General features: G+C 36.8%; 1 protein-coding gene across 2 annotated transcripts; it reads left to right on the top strand.

Annotated features, from left to right (window-relative positions):
• The first annotated feature begins 15,212 nt into the window (after positions 1-15,212).
• Positions 15,213-24,525, top strand: LOC145778740 (sperm microtubule associated protein 2-like). Of its 2 annotated transcripts, none has more exons than XM_082590301.1 (9): positions 15,213-15,352; positions 16,057-16,099; positions 16,926-17,012; positions 18,094-18,223; positions 19,068-19,213; positions 19,953-20,094; positions 21,983-22,114; positions 22,315-22,490; positions 24,289-24,525. In XM_082590301.1, exons 1-9 carry the CDS (start codon positions 15,337-15,339, stop codon positions 24,401-24,403), a joined length of 987 nt encoding a protein of 328 aa, XP_082446427.1. In that variant the 5' UTR covers positions 15,213-15,336; the 3' UTR covers positions 24,404-24,525. The 2 variants fall into 2 exon arrangements, with proteins under 2 accessions (XP_082446427.1, XP_082446426.1); XM_082590300.1 differs by having other exon boundaries at positions 16,923-17,012.
• Positions 24,526-24,554: the final 29 nt, after the last annotated feature.

The following is a 24,554-nucleotide window of genomic DNA, read 5'->3' as shown; positions in this document are numbered from 1 at the left end:
TAAACTAACCTTCTGCGTTCTGACAAAATAGCCTCGCGTATGCTACCGATGCAACTGCTCAGTCATTTTGGCGTTAGCCACCTTTTCCATGTACGGCTGCTTAACATATGGCTTGTAAATAATGCAGCACCTCTGAAAGCCATGTGTTTTCTGCGGTAGAGAAATTGCATTCCACTGATGTTACATCGACGCAAACGTAAGATATAAGTCTACACGTTATTGACAACGGTTTGATTGAACTCATAGGAAAGTTGAAGATCTCATACTTATATGGAAACACTCTTTTTTTCTTTGAGCGCTTTGCATGATGCATTGAAACGAATTCCATTCTCGGTGGTATTACGAGCTGCAAAAGCGAACTCGTGCCTTTTGTACTGGAAGCTTTTGTACGGTTAGTCCAACACAAATATTAAAATAACAAATACATGCCTTTAATTGTTTCGAAAATATATTTTAATCTTAAATCTTTTTTTTAAATTGTAAAAATTTAACTTTCGTTCGTATGCCTGCTTGCTTGAGTTTACTAGAATCTCGCACAAGCGCTATTATGCAAGACAAAATATTGATAATTTGACCTTTGGCAGTATTTAAATTCTTTTTTTGTTTGAAGCTTTTTAGTAGTTTTGGCAAGACATCAAAAAAGCCTCTTTCATAAAAGGGAGGCATACTAAGAAAAACTTAAATTTAGAAAACATAAAGTTGAAACGTTGAACAGATGAACAACTGAACGCATTTGGATTGAGTGATGTCATTCAAACTGCAACAAAGTCTAACAAAAAAAAAAAATTAAATCTGTGCATTGTTGTCGTCACATTTCAGTAACAGTGCATTTTCCGTGTTTGGTTGAAAATTTGTGATCAGCAGCTTTGTCGGATGACATTGAAAAGTCGTCAGACGGTAAACTAGCTGTAATTCATCCATTCAACGTTAGTTTATGTCAATTTATTGCACAGACGGAGAGCCACCGTTTTTGAGCATGGAGTTGAAACCGTTGAATGATTTCTCAAAGTTCATTCGGAGACGATAAGGATTGACACGAGTCATAAGCACTGATTGAATCACTGTTTCACAACTGCAGTAAATTCTACCAGTGCCATTGTTCGTGTTCATCAGCGTAAGCCGGTCTTTTGAAATCAGAACATGGCTTATAAGTATTGAAGCTAAATCTCGTGATAGTGATAAGCACATTCATTTTGCTGCCAAGTTGCAAGTTTGTTTGAATACGACATTTCAAGCAGACCCTATCACTTTCGACGAAAGTGCACAGCTGGCGCTTCAAAATTATCACCGAAATTAATTCTGAGTCCAAACCAACTGCTTTGATTCTGTGCTGGTTTGTGCATAGCATACACAGTAGTAGAAATAGAATATATTAATTTTGGCAAATAGGCACCTACCAGTTCTCAAACTGGTGCTGGTTGATCTGGGATCGATGCCAGGTTAGGTCAAATTGAAGACTTAAAGGAAACGGTACCGATTGTATTCTTTCTTGTATAACGCAGTGAGGATGAATCGGGTAATAATGTGATATCGTAAATCTGATATAAAACTAAATATAAGCCCTATCGCTAAAAGACCTTAGCTGTTGTAGAGCGACAATAAATAAATCATAACATTATCATTGTTGGTAGTTCCCAGCTAGCAAATCAGTAATTTACAGTTTAATGTGTACAGACATTGAATCAATGTAAAAATGACTGATTTGTGTATGTATTGCTGGTGGTCGGTTGACAAAGACAAAACCCTAAAATGAATAGTAATCAAAACAACGTTCTCTAACGTATATTCTACTATTTTTCAATCAATCGTCGCTCAACGAGCTCCAAGTTTTATTCTGTTTTGCTGTGCGAGTTAATGCCCACAAGTATCTTGCAGAAATTTGCAATTAAAACGTTTGCTTTGCTAACGACCACCTGAAACCAGTTCATTTCGGCCAGCCATCTTACGTTTAGCTGTTTCATAGCCACTGAATGCATTGTAATACACGTCATTGCGAATCACTAATTGCTGTTGCAGACCCAAACATTAGAAGCAGAACGATGAAGTTCTTTGAGGGTAAATTGGTTCATGCGCTCAAATAATTATCCCTTGTTAAAATTAAGTCGTCATAAAATGTTTCTGTTGCAATCGTTGCTGTCATAACGGTCATAAATAAAGATGACAAAACAGAATTGACAACTTTGGTTGACAAACAATAAGCTATCTTAACATGATAATCTAGTTCACTAAGTAACACTTTGTTTAATAGTTTTGATCTTCGCCACAGCAAGTGCTAATATAAAAAAGAATTGTTCTCAAACTAAATACTTTGAACGCTCAGCTAGTTCCAACTGGATAGAACAAGAACAAGTTTGGTTTAAAATGCCTTTATCGTTTTATACTTAAATATCGTTGGAACAATTTTGCAATTAAAAGCCATAGGCCTAACTGTTTAGTGTTTACCACAACTAACCTGTACAACGGGCTATGTTTGCTTCTTGATGCTTTCTACAGTATAGCCTAATAACTGAAACAAATTGGAAATCAGCAAACGTAAGTTCTTAGATGAAAATTCCAATTATCGAATTGATGTCCTTTGGTTTCTAGCAGATAGTCCCAAGAGGAAGGTTCCCTCACCTCAATCATCAAGCAATTTTAAATTTTCAACCAGTCTCCAGTAACATCGTCATCAAGATAGTTTATCAATCCCTTACGAAAAATATGTTAAAAACTAAATCACTTTGTGAAACGATTTGCAAATGATTCAATACAACCTTGTCTTTACTGTGTGTCTAGTTGGAAAATTTTGATTGGAAAGTAGGCTAGTAGCAAAACTGATCCAAAATGTTCTATTTTCCGTTTGTTATGCTGTACTTGAGGAAACTACTCTGCAAAGACCCCATCGGCAGCGTTCCGACACATACTTTTTCCCGTTGCAATTAACTTTGAGTTTACTTTAACAATGTTTCTATCACCCTTCATAAAGAATAGTCTAAATGTAATTGAAGAAATGAGGTCCTTTCACTGAGTTATAAAAATATGACGTTCTATCTTATTGGCTGGTTTTCATCACCTGACTTCTAACTTCCGTTACGCAAGAGGGTACGTTACTGCTGATAAGAGCTAGGCTGGGGACACGCCCTAAAGATGCCTTTTAGAAGACAGATGAAGATTTTTTTGTTCAGTTCTGCAGATGATAATGACGAAACTTCTTTTCTTTACAGATTAATCGTAAAGTCAACCACAAAATTTTAAAACATAAATACAGTAGTTGATAAACATTGCTCTGGATTTGTAACCCAGGATCCATCAGGATCTATCGAACGTCTACAGACGTTGAATCAATGTAAAAAACGATTAATTTGCTGTCTGGAAAATCTCTGTTTTACCTCCATTGCCATTTCATTCAAACAAATACTTCCTAATGAACAAACTGTTAGATAAACTGTTCTTCCGCGCTTTAGTAAGCAGGACCGGAACACAGGTCACAGGATGTCATAGCACTCTGCTAATTATTTTAGCTTATCAAATAAGAAGAGCCACTAGCCTAGGGTTGCCATACCGTCCGGAAAATTCCGGACATGTCCGGAATTTAGGGTTAAATTTTGCGTCCGGGAGGAATTTTAAAAAATGCTCAAATGTCCGGAATTTTATGATGGGCGTTTTGGGGGAATATAAGATATATCAATATTTTTCTATTTACACAATTAAAACTGAACAACAGAAAGAATGCTGTGAATTTGCAAATTGTGAATACAAGAGACTTCTCTCTCATAGCAAGACTCGCTGGCTCTCCTTGTTTCTTGGAATTTCAAGATTGTTAGAAATGTTTTCACCCCTGAAGTCCTACTTTTTGTCACAAGAACATCCACCAATAGTTATTAAACGGTTCTTTGAGAATGAAATGATCGAGTTATACCTTTGGCATATGCACTCACTAATGTCCGTGTTTCATGGACGTATTCAAGTAGTTGAGAGAGAAAACAATTCCGTTGCAGAAGTGCTAGAAAATTTGGAGCTGGTTCATAATGTGCTTGTGGAAAGGAAGAATGAAAACTTTATGTCTTTGAAAGTTAAAACGCTTTTAGTTGAAAAAAGAGAAGAGGGATATGAAGATGAATGTAACAATTTTCTTTCCGAAGTTGCAAACCTCTATGAGAGATGCTTGGAGTACCTGTGCAAATGGATGAAACCAATGGAAAAGTTTGCTTGTTTTAAATGGATGACCTTGAACGAAATACCAAGTTGGGAGGATGTAGAGCCTTGCCTTGGAATCTTGGATATCTGATTGGTAAGGGGGTTGATGTGGACGATGCAAAGTGCTTTGACCAAATCTGTAACTTGAAGCAGTTTGTGGAAAGTTACCTACAGGACGAAGAATTTATTAAATTGCCAACGCATAAGACATGGTGCAAATATTTTGATCAGTCTACGAACATCACATGTCACTCAGAAATTTTAAGGATTGTACAGTTTTTCTTTGCTGTTACATCTCACAACGCCAATGTAGAGAGAGTCTTTTCACTGATGCAAAGTCAGTGGACTAAAGAAAGAAACAAGTTGCGACTATGAAAGGCATATTGACTCTTCAATATAATTTCACAGATATGTGCTGTAATGAATTTTTCTCATTTTGAAATCACATAAGGCCCTATAGAAAAGAATTAGATTTTCAGAAAAATATGCATCGTCGGAAGAGTAAATTTGTAGTGACTTGACTTACAAGCGTGACTTTAATTTGTTTTAAGCATGTAATTGCTGTTCTTCCTTTTTCGGCACAACCTAATTCTCATTATTATTTTTCACTCTGAACTTGAGATTTTTTTCAGTGATGGTCCGTAGCTATATTTAGAAAGTGCTTACCCTGCCTGGTGTGAGATTCTGCTCGTGACAGAAGACAATACTTTTCATTTCGGTAGCCGGCGCTTTAGCATGAGTATCGTACAACTTTTGCAGCTTTAGCATTTCGATAGTGCATGGTCTCATGAAAATAGTCATGCTCTGTCCGGAATTTTGCTTTTTCAAATATGGTAACCCTACACTAGCCTACATATTTCCGCAGAATGGTGAAGCGCTTATAACACTTTATTACAGCAAACCAGGAAAATAAGAGATATGTAAACGTCATCATCCTACATCTTTTTCAAAGTAGTGTCGTATAAGCATTGTCGACTTGTCACAATCAAAATATTCGTATCTATAAATCATGAATGAGTAGCTTGTTTCTTTCTAACTTCATTAACAATCCTACTTCGTTAATAAAGAAACCTTTAGGCCACCTACAACAACCAGAAGAATCATAAGACTAAAGTTTTGTTTTCTATACTATCTATGATGCCACAAGACGCCGTTAGATGACGTTTTGAGTAAAACATTGAATAACTATTAAGCTTCTCTGTAATGCTATTGGCCCATTTTTTTGTGAATTACATCATTCTTGCTGTTAATGCCAGTTACTGAGTTTAACCATAGATGGTTTAACCATCTTGCAAGATTCAAAGAATTTGTCTGAACTGTCTCCTTCCTAAATTTTCTTTTTTCTGTTCTGACGGGTTCATTTTTCTCTGTTTTAACGTACCGAGATTTACGGTAGATCAACGCTGTGTTTAGGATAAAGATTCTTGTCAGTATTGTTGGCTTCATTGGTCCCATAAAAACTAAACTAGCATGCCTGGATAGCGAAGTACTAATAAACCATCAGGAAATGAATAAACGCTACTTCCTGCCTTCTATAACTGAAACACCACTTACCTATAGCCTTTATGCTGTTACGTTAATGGCCAATTAGTGTTTATAATTTAAATCTAAATTCAATAGATCACATAAATTTGTGTGCATATTAAGCTTGATGCATTAAGTTACAGTTTTGTATATTTGAAGGTTATTCTGATGCATGTAACCTATCACGTATGTTCAGGTTTGAAGTGTTGGATAAACCAGCTTTGTATAGCTTTTACAAACATTTTTAGAACACTGAAGGACTTAAGCCTGTTCGTTAGCTTACAACAAAACAATGTAGAGCTTTTTTGCTGAAAATTGTACTGTTGCTGCATAAAGTTTGTAATTTGATTGTTCATCTAAACGAAAATAACCGCTTTTTATGGCTACTCATCTATTATCCGAGTAAAGATATCCAGAACATTCCGACTACATAGCCTAAGATGGAAATCAAGAATATTTTTCTGTTGACGGTTTTGAACACCACTTTTGATGGTGACAAACAAAGCACGGTACAAGAACTTCCAATAAAATCACATCTGACCCAAAACAGAATTAAACTTGTAGCTATCAAATCAAGCGATTATGCCTCGTCCAGCATCAGTTTCAAAAGTTAAAAAATGTAGGCTGTCTAGTGTCTACGACATGTAGATATTACTTTTTGTCACAACTTTTCTTTCCTTTACCCAGTAATTTTTAAAGTTATATCTTAATTATTTAGTTTGATACTGAAAGTTGTGCCAAGAAAACAATTTTTTTTTTAAATAACAGTAAAAACGTACAAAAGGATGAAATATACACTTCTAAAAGAGTAAGACATACCGTTTCAAATGTGTAAATGTGATGTCAAGCATTGCACCAAGAAAAATACGATTTTTATGTTACTTTTTAACCAAAAAACAGACTATAGCCTACCCTTTATTAGTATTTTGACGCATGTAGGCTATTCTGAACTTCGGAGTGGAGCGACGAAGAATACGATTCTAACCCTTCGCCCTCGGTGTATAACCGGCCGAATTCGCACACGCCAAAATCCTTCCGACTCTACAGCCCTGGTAATTATTTTGACCGCGTATGCGATAAGTATGGCAGATGGCTCTTGGAACTGGTTGATGTAGCGGCGTAGCCTATGCAAGCTATGGGATAAGTTTAGTAATGAATACGTTTAGAAGCTGCACATTCTGAAAACTTCAATAAAATAACCAAATACTTCAAACACCAATCTCGAAGGTAGTTTTAAGTGAAATAAACACATTCAAAAAACCTCAGGTGGTAAGCACAGGGTATACCTACCCTATTATAGTTAAATTAACCAATGCATGTTATGTCACGTCACTTATCGGTTAGTCTAATGTTTTGTAAACAGGGAATGTATCATCACATCCGAAACAATAAAAGGAACAATCAAAATAATTTGTTGTTATTAAAAGTTAAATAACAACACTGCAATGCTTTAAACGTTCTTAGAAAAGTCTTAACAAAGAAAAACACATGCAAACAGAAAACATCCGACTGCTAAATGTAAACCGAAGATTGGCGGTTTAAAATAATGTATCTTTTTTCAATACACAGCTCTCTTGATAACTATGTTTACTTTTAACTTGGTATTCTTTCACGAAGTTATGTAGTCAGATGAATATAAACCACTTTTCTAAACTTGAAAATATTTCATTCTCAGACAAGTACCTACACTCGGCAAGTCGGCAGTGAGATTTTGAGTATACATGTCCTCGAATAGCGATAAAAAGGCACATGTATACAAAACAATTGACTTCAATAGTTGCTCATTTGTCTGGTTCAAGTCATTCATTGGAAGATTGTCTTTTCCTTGTCTTGTTGCCACCTAGCAAATCATTTGTAGTAGGCCTATGCACTGCGTTGGTCGGAGTTGCCACGACCATGGTCAAACTATGAAACAAAAAACTCTTCTGCTGGCCTACAAAATGCAAAGTAATGCGTTGAAAGAATTAACTATACTGTACTAAGTTAATCAACTCAAATAGTGTCAATAACTATCGTCTTTGAGGTGAAGTATGCCTTGTACAATATTGTATTGAACAAGGTGGGGACACTTCAAATAAACAACAATTAAACTTAACTGAGCTTCGAATACATTTTTCGAAATTATAAAACATTTTTCAAAAAATAAATAATAAAACATTTAAAGATTCTTAAAAACGAAGCTTAATGCTGGGACGACTTTGACTTATATTTTACATACGTATTTGCTTCACAGTCTAAACAGTCGAGTTTTACGTGTTACCTAATAATATAGGTTGAAAGTGAAAAAAATATTCAAAGTATTGCGAATTCATATTTTTAACAAAATTTACACAACTAGTAATTTTGTATTTTGTTTTTCAAATTTGTATGTCGTTATTTTTGCCCTGAGTAGCCTATAGTGCTTTGCAACATTGATTTAAGCTGACTACAAAGTTAACCTGTGTGTTTACAGTTAACCTATTGCGATAACTGAAAAGGCAACAACATAATTTTTTCAACTTTGCCTATTGGTGTACTTTGAAGCTTTGCTTAAATATGCTCGCATCTTTAGGTTATGAATATACTCAGGGCCTTGTGAGCACCATCTCGCCCCCTCCCCCCGAAATCCACTAGTGGGCCCCTGTGTTTAGTGATCACCCTTAAAGGTAGGACCAGAAAGCGTTTAGGGTGGAAAACTCTTTCAATGTTAGGAAAAAATTTACATTCATCATTTTAACAAAGAGTAAACAACTTTTAAGATTTTATAGAAAAAAAAAAAAAGTTAATAGGTGTCACGGTGCTTTCTATCTCTTACCAAGAAAGAGACTTTGGAAAGATTAATGACGTAGTTTATTGGGATATCAACGTAAAAGCAGTTAAATGGTCGAATAGTTCTACTAGTGAGATGATAAATGAAAATTCTTCATCACTTTAACGAATGGCGCAACACTTCCAACAAATAATCAAAGTTAACGGGGAATAGCAATAGATTCCAACACCTGTAACTCTTATAATCGACTTTAACGTACTTCACTCACAGCTTCTCATATAACTCTAATCTTGATCACAACTTCTAATAGCACCAACTTTCATCTACTGGTATTCAATAACTTGAACTTCAATTCAACTTTCAATCAATCTCAACAATAATCTCCATTTCTATATGAATTACGCAAATTACGGCAATATTTATAGAAGGTTTGTTTTGACCAGTAACTTCCAGAAGGTACAATGATGTTACGTCATAAGAACTCATTGTTCTGGTCCAGTTTTACTACTCGTGAACATCTTTGTGACGTCATAACAACTTACTACCCGGCAAATTGTTCGATCTAATCTAATTGGAGAACCTGCTAGTCTTGCACATATACAAAATCTTCTAGAAATACATTGCATAATAAGGATTTTGCAATCAAAGGTCACTATTAACATTTCGTAAGAATTATACAATTGCAACAGTACGCTTAGTCAAGACACATAATGTAGCCTGTCGAGAGGCTTCGCATATGGAATACCGACAACGCAGCAGGAGATATAGAAAAGGTTGTAACCTATAGCTTAGTGTGTTGTAGTCTTTAACCAGACTAGAGCTTTAAAAATTTTACCTGAGGTGTCCCCACCATTACAAATAACATTTTCACTTCATAAAGTATCTCGATGCACATTGAAATTGATTAATTTACTAACTAGGCTATTTGAGTGAGCAGTGTTTACTTCGAAATATTGCTTCAATTTGTTAGTTTTTCTTTAGACACAAAAAACTTTTCACTCTCTTAATCCTCAACTGTGCTTGCCCAATATCGCCCAGACGAACGAAATGTGATTGAGCGAGCGAACAAATTTTTACAAAAACGAAAACAAAATTATAAAATTACAAGCCAAACGCTGCACGAACTACAGTAAACATGAGTGGGCTCCGAGTTAGAGGTAGGCCCCCAGTCGGGGGGGGGGGGGGGGGATGAAAAGCAATAAATATAGCCTTGCATGATTTAATTAGTTATTGTTTATCTAGCTTCTGTGGTATATTTTTTTAAACATTCAAAAGACATTAGACAGACTAAAATGAGTGGGTTCCTAATCATCCGTGCCCACCCCCAGGCTGGAGGGTACGGGGGGCGCTTAACACGGCCCTGAATATACCTATGAAACATCTCGACATACAACAAAAATTGAAATTAAAGTTTTTGGCCTATTTACTGTAGTCTAAAATTAAGACATCGAAATTCTTTCAGAATGACTACTCAACTTTAAATTTAACTGACTAATGCCACCATGCTTGTATATGGAATTCTTCGATTTGAATCGTATCTAAATTACGACACTGAAATCTAAAGAACAAAAATTACTTTCCAACGGTTCAGTTTACTTGAATTACTCTTTTGTGAAATAAAGACGGGGTTAGTTAAGCCAATAAATAGCACATATGTAACGCTTTCAATTCATACTTCCACCACTTGTAATTCTGTCATGACGCTTCACCGCAAGGCTAAAATTCGTTTATGTTTGTAAAAATTTGCCAAAATGTAATTTTTCACATACGACTCGTTAAATTTGAATTTAATTCGCTTATTTTTGTTTTCGTATCCAGGTTAATGTTTCGTTTCGATTCCATCCCTAGTTTCGATTAACTGGACGGGAAGTCAGGAAAGTCCATCTTTGTGTCCACGTTTAAGAATGTCAGTAATTAAGTTTTTTGCTAAGATACATGTAGTCATGTGCTCTCTATATAAGGGCTGGGCCAACTGTCTTTTGAGCATCGTGGGGTACTCTGACTACTCACCTACGCGAACGACATATGAATTTTCATCCCACACAGCCGATGGTTTTACAGACACTTATTTATTTTTATCTAATATCTTTAACAAGCTTTTGGGGAAAAGTTTAAACAATAGCCAATGGCCAGATTCAAGATCACGGGGCGCTGGTTCGGCTCTCGGGGTGTGCGCTTGAGCAACGCATTTCAGGACTGCTCTCCATTCAGCGGCACCTCGTGGATGGAATAACTCACAGACAAAAACACTTCAAACAACTATAAAAACTTCACTCTGCCAATCTCGGTAAATAACCCTGCGTCAGTGGTTCTACAAATTTACAAGTATGTAAATCTCCCAGAAATAATCTATCAAAGGCTTTGTCAGTTCGAGGATAAACATACAAAAACCAACCATTTGTTTTCATAAAAAACGCCGTTTTAATCATAGCCTACCACATAATTAGTAAGCTTAGTTTCGATAGCCTAACAGTTTTTCAACATAAAGCAGTTCCACCAGTTTGGGTTTGTGTATTACGTCACCAGACTGTCACGACATACATAAAGCTTCTTCCAGTGCAATTCTTTGGAGTTATTTGATGGCCAACAAGATGTCCGTGGTACAAGTCAGGCACTAGTGTCCGATTTGCAAAGAAAGTTGGCATTAACATCTACACCAGAGGGCATAATGAAGCGACACAAGATTCTAGTTCTAAATTGGGACGTGGTGTGAATGATTTTCCAGTGTTGATTTAAGTTATGAGGGATTTAGCAACAACGGTTTGTCGGTGACAATCACTTTTGAGTTTTAACTCACATTCTGAGGCTTGTGTGGTTGTAGTGGAATTGTGCCGTCACAGTTTCACTTCACTGCACTTCAGTCTTTATTGATGTTGTTAGGCCTTTGATAAAGTGACCATTTTTATCAAAACGCCTATTTAACGTTATAGTTTTTTTTGCTTATCTGATTTTCTGGTCAACGCAAATCCGAGTTGCAAGATGTTTTTACATCATTATAGTAAAAAAGAGTCATTTTGTCTCGTGCATCGCAGATTTTGCATATTAGTGTTAAATTATTTTTTATCAATATATTGCAAGACAACCTGTTTATACATTGTTAATCAAACATCGATGTAATCATTATATATTGCAAAATATATTTTGTATTCGTTATTTGATTCTTAAAATTTAGGAGAGAAGTAACTGTTTTACAATATCACAAACTTGTAATAAACATAATTAATGAGATGTTTGATTATACTATTTCAGGGGTTACATTGTTCAACAATACAAAAGCAAAACGTTTTTGTTGTGTTTTATCCGTTTGTGTTTTTAAAACATCTTTTAAAGAGCGAAAAAGTTAATGCCATGCCATAAAATCAAAGCTGAGACAAGAAAACATAAATTTAACACTTTTTTGAAATGTGTTCTCCATTCAATAGTAGGCTAGAGGTGAATCTGTTGAAAATTAGGCTACTGTGTTCTTTGAAAAAAAAGATGGTTATTTTTGTAACTTTATGGTCTTAAAAGCTTCTCGGTCATTTGACATGCGTATTGAGTGGGCTATAGTTATTGGTTTCTGCAGTTATGTCTGTGGAGCATTTATTCAGACTATGCTTTAAACTTGTTGTTCGTTGTTGATCTTTGTTATGTTTTTGTTGCATCATTATCGTGCCTCGTAATGCTATTATCTCCGGATACACTTGTCTATGGATGAGCCCTCCGCATTGCATCTGCCGCGTTCTCGTTGTTGCTTTCCAGGTTCTTTCTGTTTTAACAAATTTCCATGTATTACCGTGTCCGCGGCTATTTGAACATACGCTGTGATTTGTCATATTTTACTGATTTTTACAGATTTTGCCGACTATTGCTAACAATCTTAATAAAATCTTTTGAACATCACATTTTCAGCAAGCAATATAACCTGTAATAACTTCATCAAACAGTGAGAAAGATTAAAATGAGTATTTTAAAAGCTTCAAGATCAGGCGGCGCTAGTTCGACTCTCGGCGTGCGCTTCAGCAACGCACGTTAAGGACTGCTTGCCACTCAGCGGCGTCTGGTGGATGGAATAATTCCGGACAACAAGACTTCAACAATCGGAAACTTGTCTCTGTCAATCTCGGTGACCGGCCTGCGTCAGTGATTCAAAGCCTCTACAGACTACAAGCATGCGAAATTACCAGGATTAAGCTCTGCAAGAAGCTTTTCCAGTCCGAGGATAAAGTCAATTTCAGTCTGAATGGTGGTTACCAAACTAGACTCCATTTTCAGATGGCCATGGAGTTATTGTAATGTGTCGTGAATAATGACGTGAGGAAAGTTTGTTTTTGCTTATACCGTAGAAACAACAAAGAACTCAGACTTACGCATTTGGTTTCAGGCAGCGACTTTACAGAACAAGGCAACTTTTTAACGTGGGAGTGATTTGCCTACGTCTGCAGACGTTGATTCAAGAAAAAAAAAACGACTGATTTGCTGCATGGGTCTGTACGACTTTTAAATTGTAGCCGCACCAAAATTAATTAGTGTCTTGTTCGCGTATGTTCAAAACCGTTCATTACTTAGATTGACAACACACTGCATCCCAAGATGACAAAGAATAACAGGAGACCAGCGGATGCACAAATCCGAATCCAAACTTTCAGGATTTTCATCTTCAGGTTGATTGTCATCGAAAAGATGCACTGATGATTCTAAACATCAAGGAGAAGAAAATCTTGTTAGGTGATAAATGTAAAAGAAATACCTTGATATTTCTTTCAAATGATGTATGTTAGAAAGCACAAAACGAAGTATACGACCAGATTACGTTGCAATTTAGATTGTCTCTAACCTTTTATTAGTTGTTTTGTTTTGCATAAATACGTAGCTTTACAATGCGTTAGGTAATCATAAAAACTTCTTCTCACCTGGTTGACAACATAGCATCCATTTTTGTGTGCTAAGTTTTTTTTAGGTTTGGAACGGATTAGAAGAGACCAGCGAACTGCGGCTTACATACAGGCGTGGGTTGCACCTGGGCACCCCTGATCTATTCTTGAACGATCTTTCCAAATTCGCATCAGCAGATTCAAAGTTTCATATTTTTAAATTACTTGTATCAAGACGTAACCTACTTATTGTAATTATGGAATGAACATATTTAAGGCTTCTCACAAAGCCATCAACGAATAAGAGCCATTATTATGGATTGTATAATGCAATTCCCATTTGTTACGTCAGAGTCAGACCTCTAACTTTGCTACAGAAAACAAAATAGGTTTTGAACTTATTCACTCCATGATAGTAGATTAATTGAAATTATGTCGCGACCGTGTTGTGCGAAACATGAGGTGCCTGCACTATGCGGTCAGTGGGGGGCGAACATTGTTTCAGTATAAACCGTAAACAATTACTGAGAAAAAGAGGCAGACAAGATGAAATGAAGTGCTTGCGGAATTTTTGACAAGCTTTCAGGCCCTCCTCCAAGCTCCATTGCGCTTATTATTTTAAACTCCCATTGTGAAATTTTTGCAGTTGATGGCACTCAGAGTCTCTTTAAATCAATCTACATAAACGTTTTAACGTATTCTCAACGTTGCTGAACGTTTGCTTAATTTTCAAAGAGGAAATATTATGCGCTTAGAACAAGCTTTTGTTCGTTGGTTCGTTGCGAAGGTGGTTGCTATCAAAGTCTTGTGTTTCAAATCGTGTCCACTGTGAGCCATTTAAACTGTTTAGGTTGAGATTTGATGCCAACTTTGACATATCTACTTTTCATTAGCGTTTACATTATAAACAATGCTTTGGTTCAAACAAAATATCGATTCGTTTCAATACGTCAGAAGACATAAAATATGACAGCAAGTGCCCGCCAAAAAGTAACACACTGTGGGTTGAGCATGTAGTGAGATAAACTAAAGGTTCAATTCAAACAAATATGCTAGCGCAGTCTAACTGTAAGAAAGAACAAAATGTCAGGAACAATATGCAAAAATAACTTTCCAATTTGCAGATCATAACAAAGCAATTTTAAAACAGCAAGAAAGGCGAGCTCAGATGAAATTACAATAACAAGGCAAGTAGTAAAAACATAAAAAATTATTTGTTAAATACAGTATACCGTATTTGTTACTTTTTTATGCAAGTTAAATTCATCAACTAAGGTCAGCGTTGCATTTTAAACTCAGGCACAGGCTCCATTATTCCCATTTATGCTTTGTGTGTTGCTGTGTTTGTCCTTTTTGCTGAGTTTGATCTGAACATTGTAAAGATTTAAAAAGTTCTGCCGTCACTAAAGCATAAAAGTAGGATGAAATGCCATTTCTTTTCTACTAGTACATACACCTCACCGAACCCTATATTTTTTTATTGCAAATACCACTGAAAGTAGCGACATGTACTTTTACATACTATGTAACCAACATGCAGAGGGTTATGTAGAAGGAGGGATCTACCTGACAGTCGGGTCAAAGCTGCACAGAAAGCATTGCATTTAGCTAATCGCAAGCCTTCAAGCTATAGCCATTGAGATTGTCGGTGAAGCATTTGAGACGAGAGTCTGTGGCACGAATTAGTGATGCGATACTGATCTCAGCCTAATGGGACAAAACAATTATATCAATCGCTGTCAATTCTTGCTACACTCGCCTGCGGAGAAACTTCAGCAGATTCTCAGGATCTCAGGTCTCAGATTCTCTGATACGAATGCCAACTTGTAGTCGTTGTTGCAAAACTCGTTGCAGTAGTGCATTGCACTCAATACAGTACTACAAAGCGTAATTTTTTTTCTTGCAACTAGCTTATTATATCACTATCAGGAAGGTAATTCTTGGTTTCGTGTATGCTGAATATGTTGCATACAATCATTAAAGTACAAAAGTTTATTATTTAACGTTGGATGCAGCACTACTCACACATCCAAGATGCTAGATATTCAAGGTGAGCTGGTATATTAGCTACCGATACTGCAGTGGTGCACTTTGTGTCATTTTGACACTCACCATCCTTAAGCTACCATAAAAAATGCTAAAGCTCTATCGTAACACAGGTGTAACCCCCTTGGGTTGTGAACTCGCGCGTGCGTGATGCCACAATAGTAAAATCAATATCAACAACTAATATAATTGTTGATATATTTCCGTGACGTCACACACGTACCAAGGGGAGTGGAGTTCACAACCCAACTTGTGGCGACTGCAGTCAGTAAATCAGTTGTTTTATAATTTGTTTATATTCAACGTATGAAGAAGTTGAATCTGTGTGAAAAAAGACTGAAATACTGTCCTGCGGACTCTAGTGCATCGCAAGTGTCAACTTAGATCAATGTTCAATGGTTTGATTTCTTGAGTCACACAATTTTATCGCATTGAAAATATTCAGCTTAGTTCTAGTTATCAAACTTTTCTTACTAACTTCTCAGCGTTAGGAAATTTTGCTGTAAGCCTTAAGGTATAAGCTATAGCCTAGAAACTATTCATTGAGTGGTCAATATGATTGGTCTCGTAAAAGCAGCATGAACCTAATTTGCTACATTGTGTTAGTTTGTTGTTGAAACTCATATTCGTATAAAACCAAGCTTGATAGCGAATAGCTTGTAATCGCAAACTTGAAATGTTTAAAATAATTTCATTGATGTTTTTCAGGTTCCGTTTCATATGATACCAACATTTTACCAACCATTCACAGGTAAGGGAAATGAATTAAGTTTCAGACTCTTGGGATAAGATATTGGGATAATAATAATAATAATGGTGTTGCAAGCACAGTAGTGCTTTTTCACCTTTTTTTAACTTAATTCTGTTGTTTGGAAGCATTCTGGCGTTTGATCATGATGAGTTTACTGGACTGTAATGTTAAAACAAGGCTATGGTCCATTCAAAGAGGGTCACTTACTATGATAACCCACAGCATTGCTTGAACTGTATGTGTATGTTCACAGAAAACTTTATGCCTTTCTTCAAGACAGACTGCATTCGTGGACCATAGACAACTCACTAAACCTATTAGAAATAAATACATTACTTAAATACTTATCCTTTCAAAATGTTTGGATACTCCCATCACACCTGATCTTATTTTTAGCTAAAAAAGCACTTATTGAGTTATCGTATGCTGAGTGGTCTTACTTCCAATTGTTCGAACATTGTGGTTCAACGCAAAATTTATTTGTTTTGTCTTGAAATTCGCTTCGTTTTGACAAAAAAATGTTTTGAACAGTTTAATAGGCTATAATCATGTTTTCCGTCAAACGCTTATTAAGAAAGTGCTGTTAAGTGTCATTACAAAAGCGATTACTGAATTTATTGAAAAAGAGTTGAGAAAAACTATGGGCTTTGTCTGATGTTGTTTGGATAATGTTTTTACTTCGATAAAAAATTTCAAATTCTAAGGTTTCTAATTCCATTCAAATTTATGAGATTATAAGAAGACAGCTAATCCCAGTATCAGGATCAAGAAAAATGCCTAAATAAAATAAAACTAGATGTGTTTGTTTGAATTTTGTGCGCAGAAGATCAAGGTCTCGGGGGTATTCCAAACAACGAGCGGAAAACCTTTCTCAACCAAAGGAAGATAAAAAAATATGGATGACAAGTTTTGGGTTAGTATCTAATGCTGTTTTAAAACTTCATTATGGAAATGTGTCTCACTCTGTTTGTGCTATGCTATGATTTTGTCTAAAATGTTTTTGTTTCTCATCAGTTTGTATTTCTGAATACCACAGCAATGAAATAATGAACATGGCAAAGGTCTAGAAAAAGATAGAAGCTAAGTTAAGTTACATGTAGATCAATTTAGAAAGAAATTGTTGACAAAGGGTGTACTATCGATCATCTACTGTGACCAAAGCAGTAGTGGGTAGCTTTGCAGAGTAAAATCTTTGATCAAATATAATTGTGTTGTCTGTACATGATTCAACATTCTATAATTTCAATGTGCTCACTGCTCACTACCAACCCACAAAAGTGATTGTCCAAATGTCAATGCATAATTACACAATCCCTTCAACGATATAGTCCCAAGTTAAAATATTTCTCATCATTACACAACCCAAGTGTAACTTACTAACTTGTGTTGTATAAGTGAATGATAACTCTCAATAGACAATCTTTTCTTGTGCTACATGAAAATATATTCGCGTTAGTCATCGAGTATGAAAGCAGGCTAATGAATATTCAAAGAAGATAAACAAACATAAGAACATTAATCTATTTTTAAAAGACGATTGCTTTGGTTAATTCTGTATTTGCAAACTTTTTTTGTCAGATTTGTTTTAGACCTTCACGCATTTAAATAAAAACCGATTAAAACAAAAAAACGTAACAGCAAGAGTGGGGGCTGGGTTTCTTAAGAATAAAAACTTTTTTTAAACAAACCTCGAAATTTATTTCAACATAGTTTGTTTTATTTTCTATAAATGTTGTAATAAACTTAAGTATGTTAAATCTGATTAAGTTACTTGATTTCGTATGCTAATGGTTCAACAAGACAAACTTTCTAACAAATCTCTATGAATCATTAAAGATAAAGCTATCTTTGTCATCAGACCTTGTTTGGTAACATTTATACATGACACTAGATTAAGTCTGTCAAACATTACGTAAAATAGTTCACAGTTTTGATTCATTTTTTTTTTCAATTTGTTTCCAAGACCAATTCATTAACACGTTTTTCATTTTTAGCCCCAAAATGTATTGGGGAGACCAAGACATGATGTGGCCAGTTTCCGAAGCTACGCTCAAAGCAAGACCGACACAGCGGCTTATGCAACTGGCTACCGCAAAGAAGAACTTTCAACATGAAGCCAACAAAGTACGTTACTTTTACAAATACTTTTTTATTAACTCTTGTCATGAATGGATGGCGCCATGTATAGATCAGCTCTTTTACAATTTACCTGGTCTGTTGCTGAATTATCACTGCATGTGCAACTTAGAATCGAACTGAAATCTTCAGCATAAAAGTCGAGCGCAAACCATCGTTCATCTGCAGATCCAATGTATAATGAAAGATTAGCGAGTCTCTCAAAAAGATTAAATGATTCTTTTCTAAAGAAACTAAAAACAATAAGCGACTTTACAGCTTTTAGAAATTTTGTTGAATTGTTTTTGTTTTATTATCTTTATCCTGCATTGCGGGAAAGCGGACTTGAGCGCTATGCATCGGTGTACGCCTTCGGACGTACACCGACCCACGCTGCAGCCGACTGCAATGTCTGTTTCCGGTTGTCTGCTCTACTTATGACTTAAATTTGGTACTACCCATTACTCGAAATCGACCACTGGGTAGAGGCAATTATCGTAACGTTTCTTGCCCAGAGAAACAACAGCATGTGCGGGTGGCTGGAGTCGAACATGTAGGGCGTAGGCTCTCGACTGCGAGCCCAATGCGCTAACCACTCGGCCACTGCTGCCGAGTTGGACTTAAACAATAGTGATAAACTGCAGCTGCGTAGTGTGTAGCTTAGCGGGCTTAGGTTCCAAGATAACTATATTTTCTGGTCCAGATTTTTACCAGATCTGGTACAAATCTGACCTGATCTTTATCAGATCTGGACCAAATAAAACGGCTGTCTGGGTTGGTACTTTACCGAAGCTTAATTGAGTATCGGTGTCGTACTTCCAAAATGTTTCCATCCTAAATCTTTTGTTCCAAGGTCAATCTTCCGGAGTTTGTATACAGCGCTGGCCGAACATCAGGAATATGGGAGGTTAGTAAAGTTGCCATAAAAGCTGCACCGACAGAGCGCATTATAAGATTGGCAACACCCAAGAACACCCACCACCGATATAAAGAGCATAGGTAGGTAGGCCTAATTTAAATTAACATTTTTCAAATGATTGCTTTTTAGAGTTAAAATGGCTGTTTCTATATTGATAATGCAACAGTTGCCAGCATATGAAATGTTAAGAAGTTTGACATCACATCACACAAATCAGCTACCAAGGGAAAAATAGCCTTTCTTTAATGTATACTAGCCTACTGAACAAGTAACTGCCTGTATGTGTAAATTGAGAGAAGAAAAGCTTTAAAATATGAGTTAAAAATGACTTTACGCTTACCAAGCGTGACTCAAGAAATGCGATACCTCGGACTAACAAACTCTACGCAGATGATATTCCATTCAATTTAACAGTGCCTTGAGACAGCTGGAACTTTCACCATGCTAAGAAATGCTTTACAAAGACAATAAATCATATAGTTTTCCTGTATTTTATTTATTTTTATTGGAAATAATGATTACAACATAAATAATATGTACCAACGAGGATTCAACAATCGCCTGTTATAATGGAGGCGTGATAGTGCTAATGACACAGCGGATAATCCCCTTTTTGGATGTCCTATTTTTCAGCAAAAGAAATATAAGCCACAGTAGATAGAAGAATAAGCCTACCATGTTACCCCTAAAGAAAACTATGTTTAGAGATAACACCAGTATTGTTAAGATGATGCAACCCTTCACGACTGCAGCAAAACTGTATATTTAAATCACTTAGTTTCAGTTCAAGTTTATGTTGGAAAACGTTATTTTTCCCAGACATGAACATCAGTATAGCTGTGGTCGTGTATCTTCCATATGGAGTGTACACAAAGGAGCAAAAGAATGTACTGAAAGACCAAGAACAGCTCAACTGGCGAAACCAAGAGAACCACACAGGGACTATCAACCTAATCGAGTAGTGAGTAAATCCTTTAATGCAAAACTAAATAGCCTAGTGCTAAATGGTTTAGGATAAATTTCATGCCATACAAATTAAGCATTTTTGTTTCAATGGAGCCATAGTTGGGAAAACAAGCAGGCAATGAAGTAACAATTTTTCTATTGAGAACTAATTAGCTTTATGACAAAATTTCAAAAGTTTGACTTTTTTCAGTAGTAGTCTATGATCTCGAAGGTCGTTAAATCCCTAAAAAAAATTTACATTTCTTTTATGCCATTATCAAATGCATTATAACCTACTTTATGTCGCCAGTAACCAGGACCGTTGAGAGGACAATTTGGGCCCGGTACCAATGAGACTCTCGGGTTTCAAACTAAGATAGAAGGTTGTGTAGGCTAATTGATGGTTTGCTCTATAGCACTTTACCAATGAGTAGCCTATATAACTTACAGCGCAAATTTAGTTTGCCCATGAGGGCTGTATGAAAAACAAAACTTTCGAGTTAATTTTCTGTACGATATGCAGTAAGTGAAAACAAACATATTAGATCAAGCACATGTAGCTCTCACGAAATGAAAACTACATGACTTTTAAAACTCTTTTTCATGATTTCAACAAAAAAAGTTCTTTTACTTTTTCTTTTTTTAATATTTTATGCACGGTAATAAAATATAGGCTGTAATTCAGGGTTTTCAGCGTTTTTTCCACCGCGACCCCCTCAGAGCAATCAAAGTAGCCTCGCGACTTCCCATAAAAATATTTAACAAAAGCGTATTTACTGCAAAATTTAGCCAAATTTGGTTCATGACGACATCCAGTTATGTTTAGTTTTTCTGTTCCAATGTAAACTTCTAAAAGCAAAAAACGTTTTTTGCGATGTTATTATGGCTTTTATTACATTTCTTCCGATTGTTATTTCCATTTTCTATTAAGCTTAGTTAGATTACAGGAGATAAAAGTAATAAAAATAATCTACATTTTCGGCGGTTTAATTTATTGCAATCCTTTATGGATTTATTCAAATCAGTTTCAGTGAGATGGTTGGTGCTGCATATTTTTAACTATTAGGCCTACTGTAAGTTTGTCAATGCATGCACCTGTTGCTGAAAGAACTTTCAAACAAAATAGCCGACACTATATTTTTTCAATGCCATTGGAAACAATACTGAGAAATATATACTTTGCAGAGGATTCTAATAATCTTGCTTTTTGTGCTATAGCGTGGTTACTGGTTTTAGTTTGCATAAAGCAACGTAGCCCACAAGAACTTAGTGAAAAATATCGAATGCTTTCCTATTGTTAAAACCTTGTAACCTCTGAAAGCTTGAACAAGAGAATAATCTCAGGTCGAGGAATGGTCCATTGAAAAAAACACAGTTTTGAATCTTTTCTGGCAAAAAACAATTGAAAACAATGCACTGAATTTTCAGGCGCCTTGCGACCCTTCAAAAAAACGGCTCGTGACCTCCACAGGGATTGCGATCCCCAGGTTGAAAACCCCTGTTGTAATTGAATATAATCAGAATAATGCTAAATCTAGTTGTGTAACTTGGCTTCAAAAATCTATTTCGTGGTCTGCAACAAACCAAATTATCTAACTTCTATCAAAGTTTTTTCGCATGTTATCGCAAATATAAATGTTTTTTGAGGTTGCTGTTGGGGTTATAAATCCAGAGATACTTTGACGGGTCTGAACCCGAAGTCAATCAAGTTAGATAATACAGAGTTGTAGCAGGACTTTCGTGCTTTTGATCCAAATTTTGAATACTGTTTAGTAGGATGGGTTTATGCGATTTCGAAGAAGGTCATTAAAGATTACTTCTTAAAATGCTTCATTTTTATTTAAATCTACAGCACTAAGCACAACACAGTGTACTATATGTTTATTGTACTGGTTGGTTTGCAGGTGGAAACCCTAATAAATCCAATCGCTTTGCGAGCAGCAACTTCAGAAAGAATATCTGAACTTGCAAGGCCAAAGACTGGCAATGATGGTGTTTTTATTGATTCACGATCACCAGAAAATTCCATTTGGAAAGTAAGCCGACAAATTTGCTTTTTTTAATGTACTATAATGTCTCAATATTGAAATTATTTCTGTAAAATCATAATGTAATTAATGATCTTTCTATCAAACTTTGCATTCTTAAAACAGTATAAAGGTGCTGATCACTTTTTATTTTTTGGGTTTTGAATTTGATTTGAAGGTATTTTTAAGATATTGATTATATTGTTCAGGTCAGCCAACCTGCACGAGCCGCGACCGCATCTCCACGAATTTTAGAGCTAGCCAAATATAAAACTCATGCCGAAGGATACGTCGCGAACAGACCTGTGCAGTGGCCAGTGTCCCGGTTGGCAAAAAGAGGAATTGCCACACCGAGAAGTGAAGAACTCGCCAAGCCGATCATCAGGCAAGTTTTAATTACTTCTTGCTGCAGAGTGCCACCTAAAGAACTATTTTTGTTTTTGCTTTGTACACTTTGAGTCAGTAGAGATAAGGTATCGAACACAAGAAATGGGCCTGTAGATCAACAGTAACATTGATCAACCATCCCAGACAGCAAATCAACCGCTTTTTACATCGATTCGTGTGCAGACGTTGAATCAATGTAAAAAACGGTTGATATGCTGTCTGGGATAAGTAGACAAATTCAAGCAACAAATTCCTGGATTTGTTTATCATGCTGTAAAATCTAGAAATTTTGTAAATACTCATTTATACCATGGTATACATAAAGCGTTTATTCTTCTATCCATTTTAAATCTATATGTTAAAATATATGTTAAATCTATGTTATATGTTCGTCGTCGTCGTCGTCGTCGTCGTCTGAGCTTCTGGGGCCGAGGGTCTATCCTTTTACCACCCCAGATTCACGATGTTCCCGGACTACACTGGAAGGCTGCTAGAGAGCAGCCAGTCTTTAGTTTCATCATCCATGACGCGCAGACCTTCCACTCCGTTAGGTGGCTTGAAGATGGTACAGTCATTGATGATGTGGTCTGCGGTCTGTTCCTCGGCACCACATTCACAGGAGGAGGAAGAAGCCACTCCCCATTGGTGCATGGTTGAGCGGAAAAGGCCGACGCCCGTACGGAGACGGTTGAGGCGCACCCACGCCTGTCTCTGTAGTGTCAGGCCGATTGGGCGTGTGTCGGCGTCGGGGATGAATGAATGGAGTCTGGTGGTGCTTGACCTCCATTCAGAATTCCATTTATGGTCCGCCCAAGTAGCCGCAGAGATGTCTTGTTCATCAGCTTCGTTGATCAGAAGTTGAGCGGCTGGCACGAATGGGTGTCTTGATTTCAGTCGGCGGGGGTGCCCGTTTGGGAAGGCAGAGATCTTGTGGTGGAGAAGATGATTAGGCTCCAGTGCCCGTCGACCGAGGGACAGAGTGGCTTCTTCGCGACGAAGCTCAGCAGGTTAGATGCCAGCGAGAATGGGGAGATTGTCCAATGGTGTGGGACGCAGGCATCCGGTCACTGTGCGCAGGGCGCTGTTTATGGCAGTGTCGATGTTGTGGCAGTGAGCACTGCGGCACCAGACAGGTGCACAGTACTCTGCTGAAGAGTAGACAAGGGCTAAGGCTGCTATTCGCAAAGTGTCAGCCCTCGCCCCCCAGCTAGAGCCTGCCAGGCGCTTCAGTAATGCAGCGCGGGATGTCAGTTTCTTGCGCAGTGACACCAAATGGTGGCGGTATGTGAGCGATCTGTCTAGTGTCACCCCAAGGTACCTTGGCTCGGGGCAGAAGGACAGAGGTTTTCCGTTGTTGTGGACATGTAGCTCACGATCAGCTTCCCGATTGTGTAGGTGGAAAGCTGCCGCCACAGTTTTGGTTTCGCTGAGTTTCAGTCGCCAGTTCTGGAGATAAGCTGAGATGGTTTGCATGTCCTGGCTCAAGGTGTCTTCTAAATTTTCCCACGACTTTGTGGAGTGGAGAATTGCCAGATCGTCCGCATAAGCGTATTTTGCGGAGACCGTGGTTGGCAGGTCGTGGGTGTAGTTAATGTTAATATATGTTAATACATTATATGTTATATGTTAAATCTATATGCTCAATGCAATGTGAATCACTTTTAAATTATTACCGAAGGCTACACACATAGTCGAAAACGTCTGCATTTTATTACATCAAGGCAGGCCTATATGCGGTGCTGTTGGTTGCAGTAGACTACATATTGTCGAGATTAATTATTATTTTGCATATTTAGGGCGCCAATGGATCATGTTCAGTTTAATCCCGATGCGTTCTTGGTCAGCCCGAAAGCTATGAAAGCAATATGTTCTCCAAGAATCGAAGAACTTGCACAGCCAATTCGAAGATAGGCGACACAATGCCTTCTTTTTTTTATCTGCAGGAAAGAATGACATTTTGTCTTCGTCCAACCTTCGCAATATTTCTGATGTTATTCTGTGTAACCGACAATAAAGACGCGTAATTCCTGTGATTTGCTTCAGTTTTTGTTTAACTTTCAAA

Source organism: Aplidium turbinatum, chromosome 10 (genome assembly GCF_918807975.1).
Source record: "Aplidium turbinatum chromosome 10, kaAplTurb1.1, whole genome shotgun sequence".
In the NCBI taxonomy this organism is placed as follows: Eukaryota; Metazoa; Chordata; class Ascidiacea; order Aplousobranchia; family Polyclinidae; genus Aplidium; species Aplidium turbinatum.
This window is presented reverse-complemented; position numbering and strand designations above follow the sequence as displayed.

Coding starts and splice junctions, on each gene's coding strand:
- LOC145778740 (XM_082590300.1), top strand. Junction 19,214..19,952: donor CACCGATATAAAGAGCATAG/GTAGGTAGGCCT, acceptor TATTTTTCCCAG/ACATGAACATCAGTATAGCT. Junction 22,491..24,288: donor CTCGCCAAGCCGATCATCAG/GCAAGTTTTAAT, acceptor TTGCATATTTAG/GGCGCCAATGGATCATGTTC.